Source organism: Gnatocerus cornutus, chromosome 2 (assembly GCF_029298725.1).
Source record: "Gnatocerus cornutus isolate USDA-ARS CGAHR chromosome 2, icGnaCorn1.1, whole genome shotgun sequence".
NCBI classification, from domain to species: domain Eukaryota; kingdom Metazoa; phylum Arthropoda; class Insecta; order Coleoptera; family Tenebrionidae; genus Gnatocerus; species Gnatocerus cornutus.
In genome coordinates, this window is record NC_142234.1 from 11,094,261 (window position 1) to 11,110,166 (window position 15,906).

The 15,906-nt window shown below is 32.0% G+C and overlaps 1 protein-coding gene across 3 annotated transcripts in view; it reads left to right on the forward strand.

Moving 5' to 3' along the window:
• Positions 1–15,906, forward strand: part of LOC148178969 (G protein-coupled receptor Mth2-like) — a 29,897-nt gene that overhangs the window by 2,697 nt on the left and 11,294 nt on the right. Inside the window, exon 1 of one of the 3 annotated variants that reach the window (XM_088050578.1) lies at positions 6,029–6,641. The exons of the other annotated variants lie outside the window; for them this stretch is intronic. Coding sequence (XP_087906704.1) covers positions 6,044–6,641 — 598 coding nt within the window. The 5' untranslated portion in view covers positions 6,029–6,043. Of the gene's footprint in view, positions 1–6,028; positions 6,642–15,906 lie in introns of those variants that run through there. 3 annotated transcript variants of the gene reach the window in all.

Below are 15,906 nucleotides of genomic sequence, written 5' to 3' on the forward strand. Positions count from 1 at the left end.
AAAAATTTTACACCTATCAAATATGTTTTTTCACTAAATATGCAGCGTGGTCCACAAATGAATTAATAGATACATATTTAAAATCTGTAAAATCAAAAACAAGTATTCACAAAAGCTATAAAAATGTATTTTGCGTTGTAGTTTGAGGTTGTTTAGGAGAACTCGTAAGAATCTAAATGAATCATAAAATATCAAACTTCTTCCTGTGGTTGATAAACCAACGAATTGTTTAAACAATCCACAGTTGGTGCTTATCTGTGTGATAGAAACAATGAATCTTCATATATTTTTTATTTCCTTAATCATTTATACTGTATGGTGCTTAAAAACTCCATGTCCTGAAGGATTAACAGTCAATATAACAAATGGACTGCGCAATGGTAACGTTATTACCCACGACGGTGTAAATTATGACGAACGAAACTATTACGAAAAAAATGACACCATCTATGGATGCATCTGTAATATTCGAAAACCCTGTTTAAGGAAGTGTTGTGGTTTAAGTGAAGAAGTGGTAAATAGAAAATGTGAAGAAAGGAAAAATGGTAGTGTGACTGTTCCAACACACAACGGGGCTAACAAGACAGATTCTTTATTAAAACATCACATCTTTCATAACAATAATTGTGGAGGTGGTTTGAAAATGACATTAGAGCCACATTTGTACGATTCAGACTTGTTTTATGTCCAAGAAAACGGCTCGATATACTTACCGAATTTTGACAATAACCAAATGCGCAATCCTGAGCATTATTGTTTCGACAGTTTCACTGAGGAGGAACGGGCTATGAATAGGACGTTTACCGTGAATATTTGTGTTTTCAATGAAGATATAGATATAGAAGATACTGCTGCCAGATCCATGAAAAAACATGGTAAGTGTGGGACTAACAAAACAATTGTGATAAATTACCTACGAACTTTAATTCCCCCTTAAATTAATACAGGTCGGTATAAAATCATTATAAATCCGCAGCAAAACTCAGTACGAATTCGAAACAAAGAAAAGATTAATTATGCAATTTTATTAAAGAAAAACGTGTAACATAACCACGGGAAAATCAAGGCATCTGAGTCATTTCTTCCGCTGTTTGATTGATAAAGGTTTGAAATTTTATATAAACCGCATTTAGTGCGTTAATGTTAGCAACTATGAATCTACTTTTAATTGTGATGCTAATTCAAATCGCGAGTTCCTTAAAAATTCCGTGCCCTGAAGAACTAACAGTGAATATAACAAATGGATTGCGTGAAGAAAGTGTCATCACACACGATGGTGTACTTTACGATGAGAAAAATTATTACGAACAAAATGGGACTATTTATGGTTGCATCTGCAATATTCGAAAACCTTGTTTAAGAAAGTGTTGTGCTTTAAATGAACACATGGTAAATTACGAATGTAAAGAAACAAATAATTCTCGTATACCCGTTTTAATTCATAACGGCACAAGTATGATAAATTCATTAACAAAACACCACGTGTTTCATAATAAAAAGTGTGCAAATGGAAGTATGCTTTTGGAACCACACCTCTACAAAACAGATTTATTTTACATACAAGAAAACGGATCTATATATTTAGCGAATTTTCAGTCACGGAAAAAAATGCGAGATCCCGAGCATTATTGTGTAGATTCTTTTACTGATCCTGCTAGGCGACTGAACGGAAAAATTTCCGCCAATCTTTGTGTTTTGGAAGAAGATGTGCAAAACTTGAATGTTGTTTCAAGCGCTATTAAAGGTTTTGGTAAGTTTTAAGATGGCATATAAGTTAAAAAATGATATTAATATTCATATTGATAAATTGCTGCTTTTTAACATTTCTACCTGGTTAACTGAGGTACCTGAGGGTAAAATAGCCCGCTTTTTACAGTGACATACATATTTTTTTGCAAAATTTGATAAGTGAACATACAAAATTAATAAATATCCATTCTCTTATAATTAATTTTACTTTTTTTTTCAATATTATGGACACAATTTAAATTTAAAACACAACATTTAAATATATCAAAGTGTTTTTAGTGCGGTAGACATTTTTTAATAATTTAATAATCGAAATGAAATGTCCTGCAGGGATATTTTGGATTCACTTCTAAATTACATAGCGGTTACAAAAAATTGATAATGATGATAAAGGTAAGATAGGATGGAAAAAACTACCAGAAAAACCTAAAGTTTTTATGAATCATCGGTATTACAACCCAAATCATTTTCTTGTGGTTGATAATAATTTGTTTTCATCAAAAGTAACAAATATTGAGGTTACCAAAAAGAATGGTTTTGCTTGCGCATTTTCGTCTTAACTCGATTATCTTTAGTCGTTAACATTTTTCATTTTCAAATTATGGCTTTGTATATGTAGCTGTCTGCATGTGCCTGTTTCCTCTGGGTCACGAGTTCTGGGACACCTATATAGTAGATACAATTTATTTTTTGTAAGCGAAATTGAAACAAACAGGAAGGAATGGGAATGGGGAATGAATGCAAACATTTAACCAAATATTTAAAGATACCGTACAAACCCTTTAATTAGTAATGTTTGGTATGTATACAGGTGTCCCAGAACGCTCGCACTTCCTTTTAATAAAAAATTCTTCATCAAAATCTGAGTTGATTGCCGTATCGCACAATCTTCAGGCATTTTTAGTATGCAAGCATTTAAAGTTGGCCATTCCCAGCGCTTCTTTGTTCAATTTAAGAAAAATTTTTTGCAGGTAACGTAGCAACAAAATGCTATTTAGCGATTTATGGGCTGTGGTTGGCCAACTTATAGTGCTTGTGACTAAAAAATTGTGAGAGCCTAAACATTGGGCGAAACGACGACAATCAACTCAGATTTTGATGGAGAATTCCTCACTATAAAGAAGTGCGACCGTTCTGGAATATCCTGTATGTATTATCTTAAATAAATAACGATATTTTTTTAGGTCATTGCAAGCAATACGCGTAAATTTTACCTTGAGCAAATCTGACCATACGGTACATGATTATCTAAAAATACATAAATATAATCCCACTTTTACAACAGTCTAAAATGATAAATTAAGCTTAGATTATATTGTTATATGGTTTCGGAGATAAATTTAAAAGTCAATAAAATGTAAAGGGAGAGGGAATTACTTTCAACACACTTACAATTTATAATATAAATAGACTTAAAATGTGCTAGTATGTATGTACCTTTAATTAGATTTTGGAAAGACATTTTTAAAATTTTAAAATGGTCTATCTTGTAGGGTTCTAAGTACAACTGCATATACCTATTATTGCAGGTTATATGACTCAATCAAAAACGGCAATGTAACGGGAGTCTAACCACAATTTAATTGTAAAGTTTTCGTCACCTACAGCCATTTAAAACTCTATTGGTTATAATAAAGAGATCAGTGACATTACTCTATTTAAATAAATATGTAATATAAAATTGACTCATTTTCTTGATCGAACATACCATTTCTTTACAGTATAAAAAAATTTCAAACAATCAGATTTTTATATCAAAAATGCAATGCAAAAAAAAAAGTGTGATCGATTTCACACACAAACTTTTTAGGTTGATTACCTCTGAGCAAACTTCTGTCTCCAAACATTTCCGCGCGTAATATGGACACAACATTAACCTGAGGCTCATAATCGAGATTTTTTTCCATCAAATCAGTTTTTGCTTAAGTGTCTGTCAGTGTAGAAAGAAAGCTCGATTTTAAACATAATCACCTGACGACATAGAAGGGAAACCCTGCCTTCCTGTTGTGGTCACGCACTGTGACGACAAATAACTATAAACGAATCATTATTATATTCATCATTATAATCAGTATTTGATAAGAGTGCTATCAATTAACATGACGGTGTTTTATATAATTGTCCTAGTTGCATCTCTCTGTTATGCTCAAAGTGAACAATTGCCGTGCCCTAAAGTGCTAGCAATCAATATAACAGGAAATGTCCACAGTGGAAATTCCATCATAAAAGACGATATAATATTTTCAAAAGAAGATTATTTTGTTGCAAATCACACCACTTTTGGCTGTGTTTGTAACATTAAAACATGTGTTCGGAAGTGTTGTAAAAGTGGAGAGATTATGGTCAATAGACGTTGTTCTTCTAGAAATTCAACCACGTCGTTCGTATTTTACGACGGAATTACGTCCACAAATTTCACACCTGATGTATTTTACATTCATAACAAAAAATGTAAAAGTAAAAACAGGACTCTTTTAAGACCACACGCGGTATTCACAGATCAGTTTTATTTGCAATCAAATGGATCATTGTATTTACCTCACTTTGATAGAAGCATGCGAAATCCTGAAGACTATTGCATTGAAACTTTTGATATTCCAAATTTGAACATGGAAGAAACAGTTTCTGTCCTTCTGTGTCTGGAAGAACATGATTTCATGACAAATGTGACATCTCATCGTTTGATTTCTACAGGTGGGTTCGATATTAATTTGTTATAAAATTACTAAGTAGGTACACGAAAATTTATATAAAGCAAGACTGACTTTTTTTTTAATTAATTGCCTTAAACTAAAAATCTTGTCCTAATTTTTTGTGTTATTATGAATCGTTAAAATGTTGTTTGACAACGTATGTAGTATTAGAACTTAAAATAATTAGTCAGAACCGAAATATACCTATTTGTAACCTGAATTTCGTTTATAAAAAAATTGAGGCAAAACTAAAAATATGTTTGACAAATTTTTGTTTGCATGACTGTTGTGTTTATCAGTGGATCTTTTTATAAATTTTCTCTTAATTACAATTATTTATAGTCGCAAGGTAAATTCGTTTTTCTGCATATTTTTATTGTTTAGTTTCACCTAATTTGCAAAGTGCTGTTTTGTTGTAGACATTTCTTCAGTTTCAGAAAACTGCTTTAATGATTGTTGTTTAAGTATTTAATTTGTTATCTAACTATAAAGAACTAAAACGCTGCATAAATAGATAGAAAAGCCTGCCAAAATAATAAATCAAGTGGAATTATAAAGGTATCAATTTAAAAAAAAATAAAAATTTTGAAGATTGGTAAAAAAAGAAGTTGTAATATCCCCTTAAACATTTAATTATCTATGCGTGACAAAACAGTGTAACATCACTTATTAGTTCGCACACATGTTGAAGCATGCTTTATGAGTTCAATCGATATACCTCTAGAGCTAGAATTTATTGCTTTTCATGCCGTTGAAAGCTTCAGCTCTTCTATTGATGTATCCCCTTCACTTTTTTTTTCGTGAGTTATCTTCATTTTAGTCCTTTGATAACAATCTGTTTAGGTCTATCACTTTAATTCTGATTGATTTATTTTTAGGTACTTATACAAAATCCAATTTCTAGATTTTCTTATCTACGTCTTCTATCTACCGAATTTTTATTTCCTTTTTCGTTCTGTGCCTGATCCTGTGGTTCTTTTTGAGATTTTGTATTTTAGGTCTAATTGCATGTGTAGAAATCTGATTTGTATTTTTTCTTAATATATCTTCTAAACAAAAGTTGGTTATATGTATAATACATACCTGAAACGGCAGTAAAAGTAAATATTTTCATTTAACCTTCGAATTCGTGAACACAATTTGACTTTAACGATAAATCAGTCTTTAGAATTGTTTAATTTTGCAGCTTTTTCTAATTTTAATGGGGTTGACTTCTCGAACTTCAATAGTGATTTATTGTTTTTGGAACTCCTTTTATCCTAAAAATGAAACATAAACTACGAAATTTAGGAAAATGTCCTTTATGTTGACTCAAATTTCTTATCGATTCTAAAAACAGAATTCTAATTTTATCGAATCTCCATCAATTATCACATCACTAATCATCTTCACATCCGATACTCAGCTTGCTTATTAAATTAGACCACACCTAATTAAATTTAGACAATGTTCTTGTAACATTAGCAAAGCTTACTTAAACAAAGTTTCACCCATCTAATTTTAGAGGGAGAACATGTTAATGATATTTTCCAGTAACGTGGTTTAAGCCTGAAACGTTTGCAGTATGAGTGCGGAAATCATATAAGCTACACGAAAACAACATGTTTGTCTGTGTATTGTCCCTGTTATTAGTTTACGTGAGATTAGCAAGCTCGGTAATCCATACAACAAATAAACCATGTCCGTTGGAACTTACAGTGGATATAACAAATGGTGTTAAAAAAAGTGGTATTATAATTATAGATGATATTAGTTATTCAAATGAAAATTATTTTTACCACAATGGGAGCGAACTTGGGTGTGTATGCAACGTCAAGCCTTGTGTTCGTAAATGTTGCGGTCCTAACGAAAAAATGTCTCTAGAATCAGGGTGTGTGAAAACAAACACCACATTCTTTTATGATATCTACGAGGGTACTAAAGAGACGTCCGTGCAAAATTCCACTGCCTTTTACTTAATCTACAGTAGATACTGCAAACACGAGTATTTTTTCGTGGGAACCAACAGAACAGTAGATCCTCTTTATGTTCAATCAAATGGAAACTTGTACGCTCCAACGATAGACCCAGAAAGATTTTCATTTAAACCGGAAGAATATTGTTTGGAAAACTTTTCACTTAACGATGAAGATGATGGAGTTTTATCGGCGCTGGTATGTTTTAAAACACCTGAAGAAGTGGAATGGTATAAATCTATAGGTAATTGAATTGCATACTTCAATGTCTAGTTCATCAAGTTCTTTTATTTTTATGCCTATTAACTTTTATTCGTTTATCCGGACATTCATTGGCAATTTAATTTATTAGAGTGACTTTAATTGATTACAATGCGTGTTTATCTAGTATATACCACAAAAAACACGATAAAAATGATGTGGGGTGTTAACGTTTGTTCGTAATAATCGTAATGCGTCTGTGTCCTACTTCAAAATACGTAGGAGTTTGTCAGTCTTTGAACGAAAGCTTAGAATAAAACATAATTGGAAACGAAGTTATGTTTACTCAACAATATTTCGAGCTAACTTAGGTTCTTAACAACCTGTAAATTAAAGCTGATTATTCCGAGTATAATTCCGATATATTTTTTGGAGATCATTATGAAGAATTTAATTTTAATTTTTGTTTTAAACATTTTTTACGATACCGTCGAGACTCTCAAATCCGAACAGATTGGGGAAAGGGATCGTTCGAATTGCGAGATCGTTCAGATTACAAAAGTTTTTCTTGGATAGATTTTTGGTATTCCTATGAACAGTTTTTATTGCATTTAGTTTATTATGTCTAATATGTTTCATGGAATTTATGCGCGATGCAACATTATTTCCGTACTGTCTTTGGAGTTTTCTTCAGCCCACTGGATTGTAATATTCAAATTCTTGATTGCTTCAGAAGCTATTTGTTTTTGACTATTTAAGTCCAAATTTTTTGCTTTCTCGCCCAAGTGAAAGTGTTATGTTTTCACGGGGCCAAAATTATACAGGTGTCCCAGAACTCACGCCTAGCCGAAAAAGGGCGGATGCCGACAGCAATCAGGACGCCAAAAATGCAATTTGTTTTGTCCTGATGTGCATTAAAATTGAGAAATTGCTTAACGAAAATGACCAATCCCAGACGCTCAAGCACAAATAATATTAACGTTGCTAGGTTTCATAATTAAATCCTAAAAAGGAAAATTGATTTGGTCCACTACATTTTTATAACTGACATCTAATGTCAATTTGACAGACAAAAACCACACAATGACGGTTCTAAAAAGAACATTTTTATTACAACAAGAAACAGAACAAGGCATGGTGTAATGGTTAAATCAAATGCTTGAACAAACCACCATTATTTTGGACACACAGATGAGCTCTTCTAACCAAACTTTGACATGGTACGGGTGCCGATGATCTGTGGCGAGAATTTTTTGTACAGAAGATTTTCCGATTTCTAACTGGCGTGCCACAGTTCAGATACTTTGCGTGGAGTGTTCATCAACCGCTTCCAAAACGGCTTCTTCATTTTCAACAGTTCTGGCCTGTCTTGGTGCTCCACCAACTTCGCGCCGATCTGTTAATAACTGATCAGTGTGGCCAGCCCAAGAAACAACACTAAGAATCGTTTTGCTGTCCGGATAATAATCACGACCTGGAAAACGTCCTCGGTACGTTCTTGCTGCTAATACTAATTTCGATAGCACTCTGCAAAAATAAGACGCATTTCGAGGCATTCTACCGCCGAGTACTCCTAAACCGTTTTAGGATATTTGTTACCATCAAACACCAACTAGGAAACCAGCAAGCAAGGGAAACCAAAAGAAACGCCGTTTCACACTCCAAAAAATTTAAACTGGTTTCTTAGCAACACGCCAGTGTATCCTCCAGACCATCTCCACGCGGCCTTGTCATTGGTCAACTTTGTCATGTCTTTTCTCAGTTTCTGTTGGAGCTGGAACTTTTTTTTCAGCAATTTACACATTCACACCTTTTCCCGATATCCCCGGTTTTCGGCTAGGCATGAGTTCTGGGACACCCTGTATAATGTCTACTCGTGAATAAAATACCGACACACTGAAACAAAACAACTGACCCATAATCGATCACGTGGGGGTAAGCAGGGGAGTCTGGAACCCGTTCGGATTATAGAGTTATTCGGATATTGGGGGATTCGGATTTGGGAGTCTTGGTTGTATATCCTTTATTTTCACGTAAAAATTTCAAAGTGTAAAATATCATATGAACAAAAAAATTTCTGATAAAAGGAGGCTCTGCGTAAGTTTTTGTTCTGAAAAGCCATTTCAACTTTTTTTGGATTGGGTAAAAAAACTTTCAGCCAAATCGGAAAGGGTCGTGGTCAAAAGTGGTCGATTTAGTGTGGAATACCCCATATAGTTATCATATAAATCATATGCTTAGATTTAGATTTGTGTGATCTCCAGTACTTAGTCTATTAGCAATTTTTATTTTGTACGTTCGTTTTAGTCATTCGAAACGCCTAACTAAGGTCCAACTCGGATAGATAACCTTAAAAATGAGATCTAAATAGAAAATTTGTATAAAAAGAAAGAGGACATGTATCCAATCAAAACAATTTTGCTCTTCCCGGGAACTCCATCGTATATCATCATTTCTAATAATAAAATTCAATTCTATTCGTTTGGTGTATTTGTTCTCAAACAAACGACTTTTCACAAGTTGGTTCCTTTAGTAAGTTATAGATCTTCTCCTGAATGCAGCCAAAATGCATAAATTCTTGTCGGTTCTCATTTATTATTTCTTCATTGCATCCGTTTGTTACTCTTTTGTGATTGATAAGGATGTAGAAACAAAGTGTATTAGAAAGTGTTGTGAAAAAGAATTTATTTTATCTTCTTATAATAAAAAGTGCGTCAGTGGAAACCACACTGTAGAGTCTTATCAGACAAATTGTTTGGTTCACACGGGAAAGTGCAAGAATTCAAAGGTTCCACTTGAAATTCCTGAAAATTCATACGAGATTCTTGATAATGGCATCCTTGCGTATCGTACTGGTGGATCTTTTTTTAAAAAAGAAGATTATTGTCTAGAATTTATTGACAATTTAGAAAATGTGACCGCTTTTGTCTGTTCTAAGGATGATCCTGTGCAAACGTTTCCAGGTGAGAAAAGAGATGTCAGAAATTTTAAAATTCGTGCAAAGAATTCTTTAAAGCCCGAGCTACAAAAGTCATTTACATTTTTTTCTGAATTTTTTTTATAGACTGTTAAAAAAACTATAATAATTTGGAGTTTATTGATTATTATTATTATTATTAGTATTGGTTTGTGTTTCTGAATTTAATGATTTATTTAAAATTTATACTTACACAATAATTTGTGAATGTTTAAACAATGCGATGAAAATAGAGCTATACAGGCTGTCTCAGAACTCAATGACCCTGAGAACAAGGAGAGGTACCGACAGCAATACAGATAATAAATTTTGAAAACAAAAATTGGTTAAGTTTAATAAGTATTCTAGAAAGGAAAAAAGATAACAACTAACCCCGAAAGTTTACTTTAAAGGTGGAGAAAAAGGCCATCCAACTTTCCTAGGCAGCAAGAGAGTAATGTTCACTTAATCAATGGATGATAGTAGTATGTGTCCATAGTAACCGATTTTCAAATTGTGTTCAGCTTCGGGATTGGCTACCGTTTTTTCATCTTAACTCGATTATTTTTTGAGCTAAAAAAATTTTGTTTCGAAATTTTGGCCTCCTGTGGCCTCCATAAATCTTTTTTCTCTTGGTCACAGGTTCTGAGACACCTGTAGGTACTTATGCAATTTGTTTTATTATTTTTTAAACATTTCATTTGAATAAAAAATAAATGGCGTCATACGAATCTTCGCACCATTAAATTGATAATTTTAATTTGAGTTAAAACTTATTTCGGATTAAGTGTGCATGAACTTTCGGTCCATTCAAAAGGGTCATTTTTTTAATTTACTAGGTATATATGTAAAAACTAGTAATTTTAATCTCCCGATAGTGCGCGAAAAATACTTTAAGAAACAGATTTATCCACATTCATTCACTAAAATACATAAAGAACTTTCTATCATAAAAAAAACACGAGCAAAAACACTGAATAAACTGATTACAATTTTATATTGTCGTGCAACCAGTAATACAAGAACGCGGGACTGTGACATATCTTTAAATTCTAAATTTCCAGTTTTAGACTTTTCTACCTTTTTTGAATGGCTATACCACTTTATTAAAAAATAAATTATCTATTGTGTAGCTTACCGCAAACAATTTTGCCATTCATTAAAACTCTAAATGTTTATTTATCTTAACCGTTTTAACCGTTTTTTGGAAAAATATGACAAATCTTATCTGTCCCTATTATATTACACCACTTCTATCTTATCACTTATCATTTCCTCCTCTATTTTAATTTTAACTTTAGTTCATCATGATATTTAAAGCGTTACTTTACACAGTGTTTGTGTTATTTTCCTTAGTTCACTGCAAGTGCAACAGTAAACAATCATGCGTACCAAAATGTTGTGGACAAAACGAAGTGTTTATAGATCGCAAGTGCAAACCATTGCCCTCTTCGGCACATCAAAATTTAAATTATTTTATAAATACTTACAATTCCCCAAAAACCAAATTTGAAATTGTACCCAATAAGAAGTGTGAAAATTCGGTAGTGATCAATAATTTTAGTCTTCAACCGGATGGACGTCTTCATTCAACAGAACTGGATGAGCCGTTACTTTTTGATGAATTTTGTCTAGAGAAAATTTATGATCGCCAGAAAGGTCTTACCGATTTAGCTCTGTTGTGTGTCTCAATGGAAGAAATTTCGGCTTCAGAAGAAAATCCCACCATGATGTATATAGGTATTGATGGCAACATTTATTATTCTACCAAAGTGAAATCTCTTAAAAATTCAAATTTGGATACAATACAATCTATAAAATCATTTATCAGGAAAAGTTAAAAAAACTGTTTTCCTGGAATAATGTTCATTCAATTATTTTACAGTTCTGATATTAATTTGATGACATGGAACAACTGAGTATAAAAATCGAAGACATTCGATATGTTTCATTATAGTTTTTGCGATGATTATTGATCAAAAAGCTCTTTTAATTAGTAAAGCTAACAAGAAAATTAACGGCAAACATAAATTCCCTAAATTAGCAAATATTGCAGCAATAAGTTCGGATTAGATATATTAGATATATTCGCGATAAAATAAACAAACGACTTTGCTCGAACAAAGCTCTTGATGAGTGAACGATCTTCCAGTGTTTTAAAAGTATCGTCGTCATTTTTACGCACAATGAATTTCGCTCCGGTCGTTATCTATCAATTTCTCGTTACGATTTCTATTTGTTTTGTGACTAGTGACCATACCAATACAAATTGTATAAGAAAATGTTGTGACAACGGATTAATTTTATCAACTCAAAGTAAAAAGTGTGATAGTGCGAACAAAACGATTGAGTCATACAACAATGTTTGTTTGGCATACGAAGGAAAATGCAGGAACTCAAAGATTCCAATGCTCATTCCCGATGATTCTTATGAGATACTTGGAAATAAAGATAACATGCTTGTATTTAACGGTACAGATCTTTACGAACGAGAAGATTACTGTCTCGAATTTATTGACAATTTTGAAAAAGTGACTGCATTTATCTGTACCAGGGATGTTGAGACACAATTTCTGATAGGTGAGGAAACAGACACTACTAATCAGCAAGTTTTATCAAAGAAGAATCCGAATTGCAAAAAAGAGTTGTCGCTACCGAACCTCTGCCCCCATCGCCAAAATTTTTGCAAGAGTAAGACTAGAACATCCTTAAAATTGTGCAACAACCAGTTCCGAATTACTCAAAATAACTCACTTCAATATACATTCAACAATCAAACCGTCTATTTCAAAAACGAAGATTTTTGTGTCGACAAAATAAATTCGACAAATTTTACTGCTTCGGTATGTGTTGATTTGGTGAAATATTCTTTTGACTGTATCAATAAGTGTTGTCCTGAATGGTCTGTTTTTTCCCTTAGTAATAGATCATGTATTAATGTAAATCAAAATGTCCACCTGCCCCACGAGAAAATCTGTTATATAGATCTTGAAACCCACAATGCCATTGGAAAACAAAAAGCGGAAATTTCCAAAGATAGGTTCAAGATTGTAAAAAATAACACTCTTGTGTATTCGTTCAACAACATTTCGAAATGGTTTGCAAAAGATGACTTCTGTTTAGAATTTCAAGAAGATATGCAAACGTCTTTTGCGTTTATTTGGGTCCCCTATTCGGATAAAGTCCTCTGGTTCCGAACATCCTGTACAGGTAATACTTAAATTCGGTAAATGTTTTGAAAGACTAACACCACAACCACTAACACCATAACAGGACACACATTTAAGTATATTTTTTTTTAATTTTTGTTGTAATCAGTAATATCCGATTTTAATTGCTGGTAAAATAATTCAAATAAATCAAAGATACCAATCAATCTAAAGAGGTCGCGTCACGGCTCGTCATTTTTTAACTGAGAGCGCCAACATGGGCACAATGCTTGTGTTAAATGAAAATAAAGAAATCTATTTTTAACAAAATGATCAAATAAACATCGAACAAGACATGTTTCAAGTGGTCCGAATAAAGCTTTTCTTAGATTTTGAATCATAATTTCGGTGCGTTGCAAAATAAGAATTATTTGTCTTTGACTGGCTAAATTTATGTAAGTCAGTTATTTATAATTATTTTGTCTTTCAATCGCTGTAGAAAGGAATGAATTGCACAAAACTAAAAAAAAATTCACGGAACACTCATAAATTATTTCCTCAGAAAGTATCGATAAATAAATATCTTTTCGAACAAAGCTTTTACCAAACAGCTTAATGCTATAAAATTGCCAGTTTAGTTGTTTGTGATAAGATTAATACATTTATCATAACTAGATACTGGTGTCCGGAAAGTCGCGCACCACCACAATGTTTAAAAAAACCATGTCTTCAATTTTTCGAAATATGATGAATTGAAGAGTAAAAGTTTAATGTCGAAATAATTTCACTTTCAAATGAATTTGATACTTAAAGGACATTTGTCGCAAAGGCATGGTGCAAAAAATCGGAAAAATCTTGTACAAATGGCTGAAAACTATTAACAAGATTTTTGAACCAACAATGTCCATCAGTGTTGCCATTTTCCTAATTTTATTTTGGCCCTACCGCGAAAACAGAGAATGTATAATTTTTTTTTTAATATTATTTTGGTATTCTAAAAGACCACCAAATTATCCTCTTTCAAGGTGGTGCGTCACTTTCCGGACAGACTGTATAAATTAAATGCGGTTTACATAAATGTTTAAATTGTCACTCTGTGCTAAAATTTTTCACTACACAATAATATTACCCTATTTGACATCTATATTCATATCATTGACATGATAATTATGATAGATAGCCCTAGCAGCTTTTATTTATTTAAGTTATTTAACGATTTAGCCACAACTCTTATCTACTTACTGCTGCGATTACCAGACCTAATAAGCAAATAATGTAATCGTGTACGCATAAAACACATTTTTGTTTCAAAACAGAATAATCACAAATCCCAATCGATAAAATCAGTTTTGTGAAAACATAGTGACATTCTAAATTTAAATAATGAGATGGATATAAAAGATTAGATTCCTGATGAAACAAATAGAGCTACAGTATTATACCTAATTGTCCAAAAATTGAAATAATAACAAATAGAAGATATTGTTTTGGAATTTGTTTATTTTAATAACTTTGTTTTAAATTTAGATGTAAACTGCCAAATTACTGTGTTCTCCACTATAATTATAAATAAATCCTGACATAAATATTGATTACGTTAATGCTTACATTGCGCCATGTATTATATTTTTACAATAAATAGCTACTCCAGTTTTAATTAGAAAAACATTTACTTACTACTTAGTTAGGTAGGTATATTATTACATTATATTAATTTTACTAATTTTATGTAAAAAACTATCATTATTAAAACACCACAGTAACGAAAAGTATAAAATCCGTCTTTATTCTCTTATACAATAAATAGCTGTTATTTCTTATTTTCAACCAATTGTAAAGGCACTAACCTCGTTTCAAATCTGACACATCCCATATGCAATATTCTGGAGATAAATAAAACAAATATTATGCTTCCTGTTTAAGTTCACTATTCGTAGAACTTGTATGTGAAGTCATAAGAAAATGTTACAAATTTGTAACAAAGTACCTCTGCTTTTTATTTTTGTAAATTTGAAATAATTTGAAAATATGTGCGACAAATATTTAAGTTTATGAAAAATAAAAAATGTATGCTTATCAAGTTTAAATAAAACCATAAAGCCCTAGACTAGAGATTATACTTAAAAAAATTAAAAACCTTATGAAGCCTGTAGGTTGTTTTATCTTGCATTGAAACATGTTATAAGTACCTACCTTTATAAATAAACAGTTCAGTAGTAACTGCTACAAAAATAAATATGCGTAATACCTATTTTCTTATATGAAAAAAACTGATTAAGTATATAATCGTGTGTTTTCTTTTCTGGGCTTTCGTTAACCGCCAAAAATCAATTACCATTACCCAAATATTTATACAACAATGCAGTGAATCGGCGACTACGTTAAACTGCGAGCCAGTATCCTTTTCGCAACGGAGCTTCCTCTAACGGAGAATTTTTAGTCGAATCTTATCTAATCTTACCCGTTATTACCTTTTCTCATACTCCTCGAGTGAATGTTAGTGATTAGGCACCACATAAAATGTCTGTTAAGTTTAAATACGCGTTTTTGATAATAAATCAGTTTTTACTAATTTCGATTAGTGCCCTTTGTGAAAATGACTGCTTAAGAAAATGTTGTGAAGATAACGAAAGTTTGAGTTTTGCAAACAAGTCTACAAATTGTGTAACTGACACATCTACGACATTCAGTGAACTGACAGGTGTTCAACCAACTAATATCATCCATGGAAAAACCTGTCCAGAAGGTTTGGATAAAGTCAAATTGGATAGTAAACGATTTTCTTTCAAAATTGAAAATAGAAAACTGATTTGGGAGGAAGAAGAATATAATCATGAAAATTCATGTCTTGATACGTACGAAGGACGACTTGTGGCCTTCCTGTGTGAAGCTGGGGAAGACGAAAGCGACGTAATAAGAGTTGTGGGTAATGTAAAATTGACCTTCACTTAGGACTATAATGTTTGATTACCTTATGTACTCAAGTATTATTTGAGTTATGACAAATTTGTAATTATTGTCTTTGGCTTTTTCGTAGAAGAGGATTGTGCAATGATTCCAAATAGTTGGAGAACATGTGAACACAAAATCATAAATTGTTTTATACTATTTCAGTAATACATTAAAAATTTACTGCGTTTACTTTTAAATTTTTTATACCTATTATACCTATTAAATTCAAGGGATTTCGTTATTGAATTTAA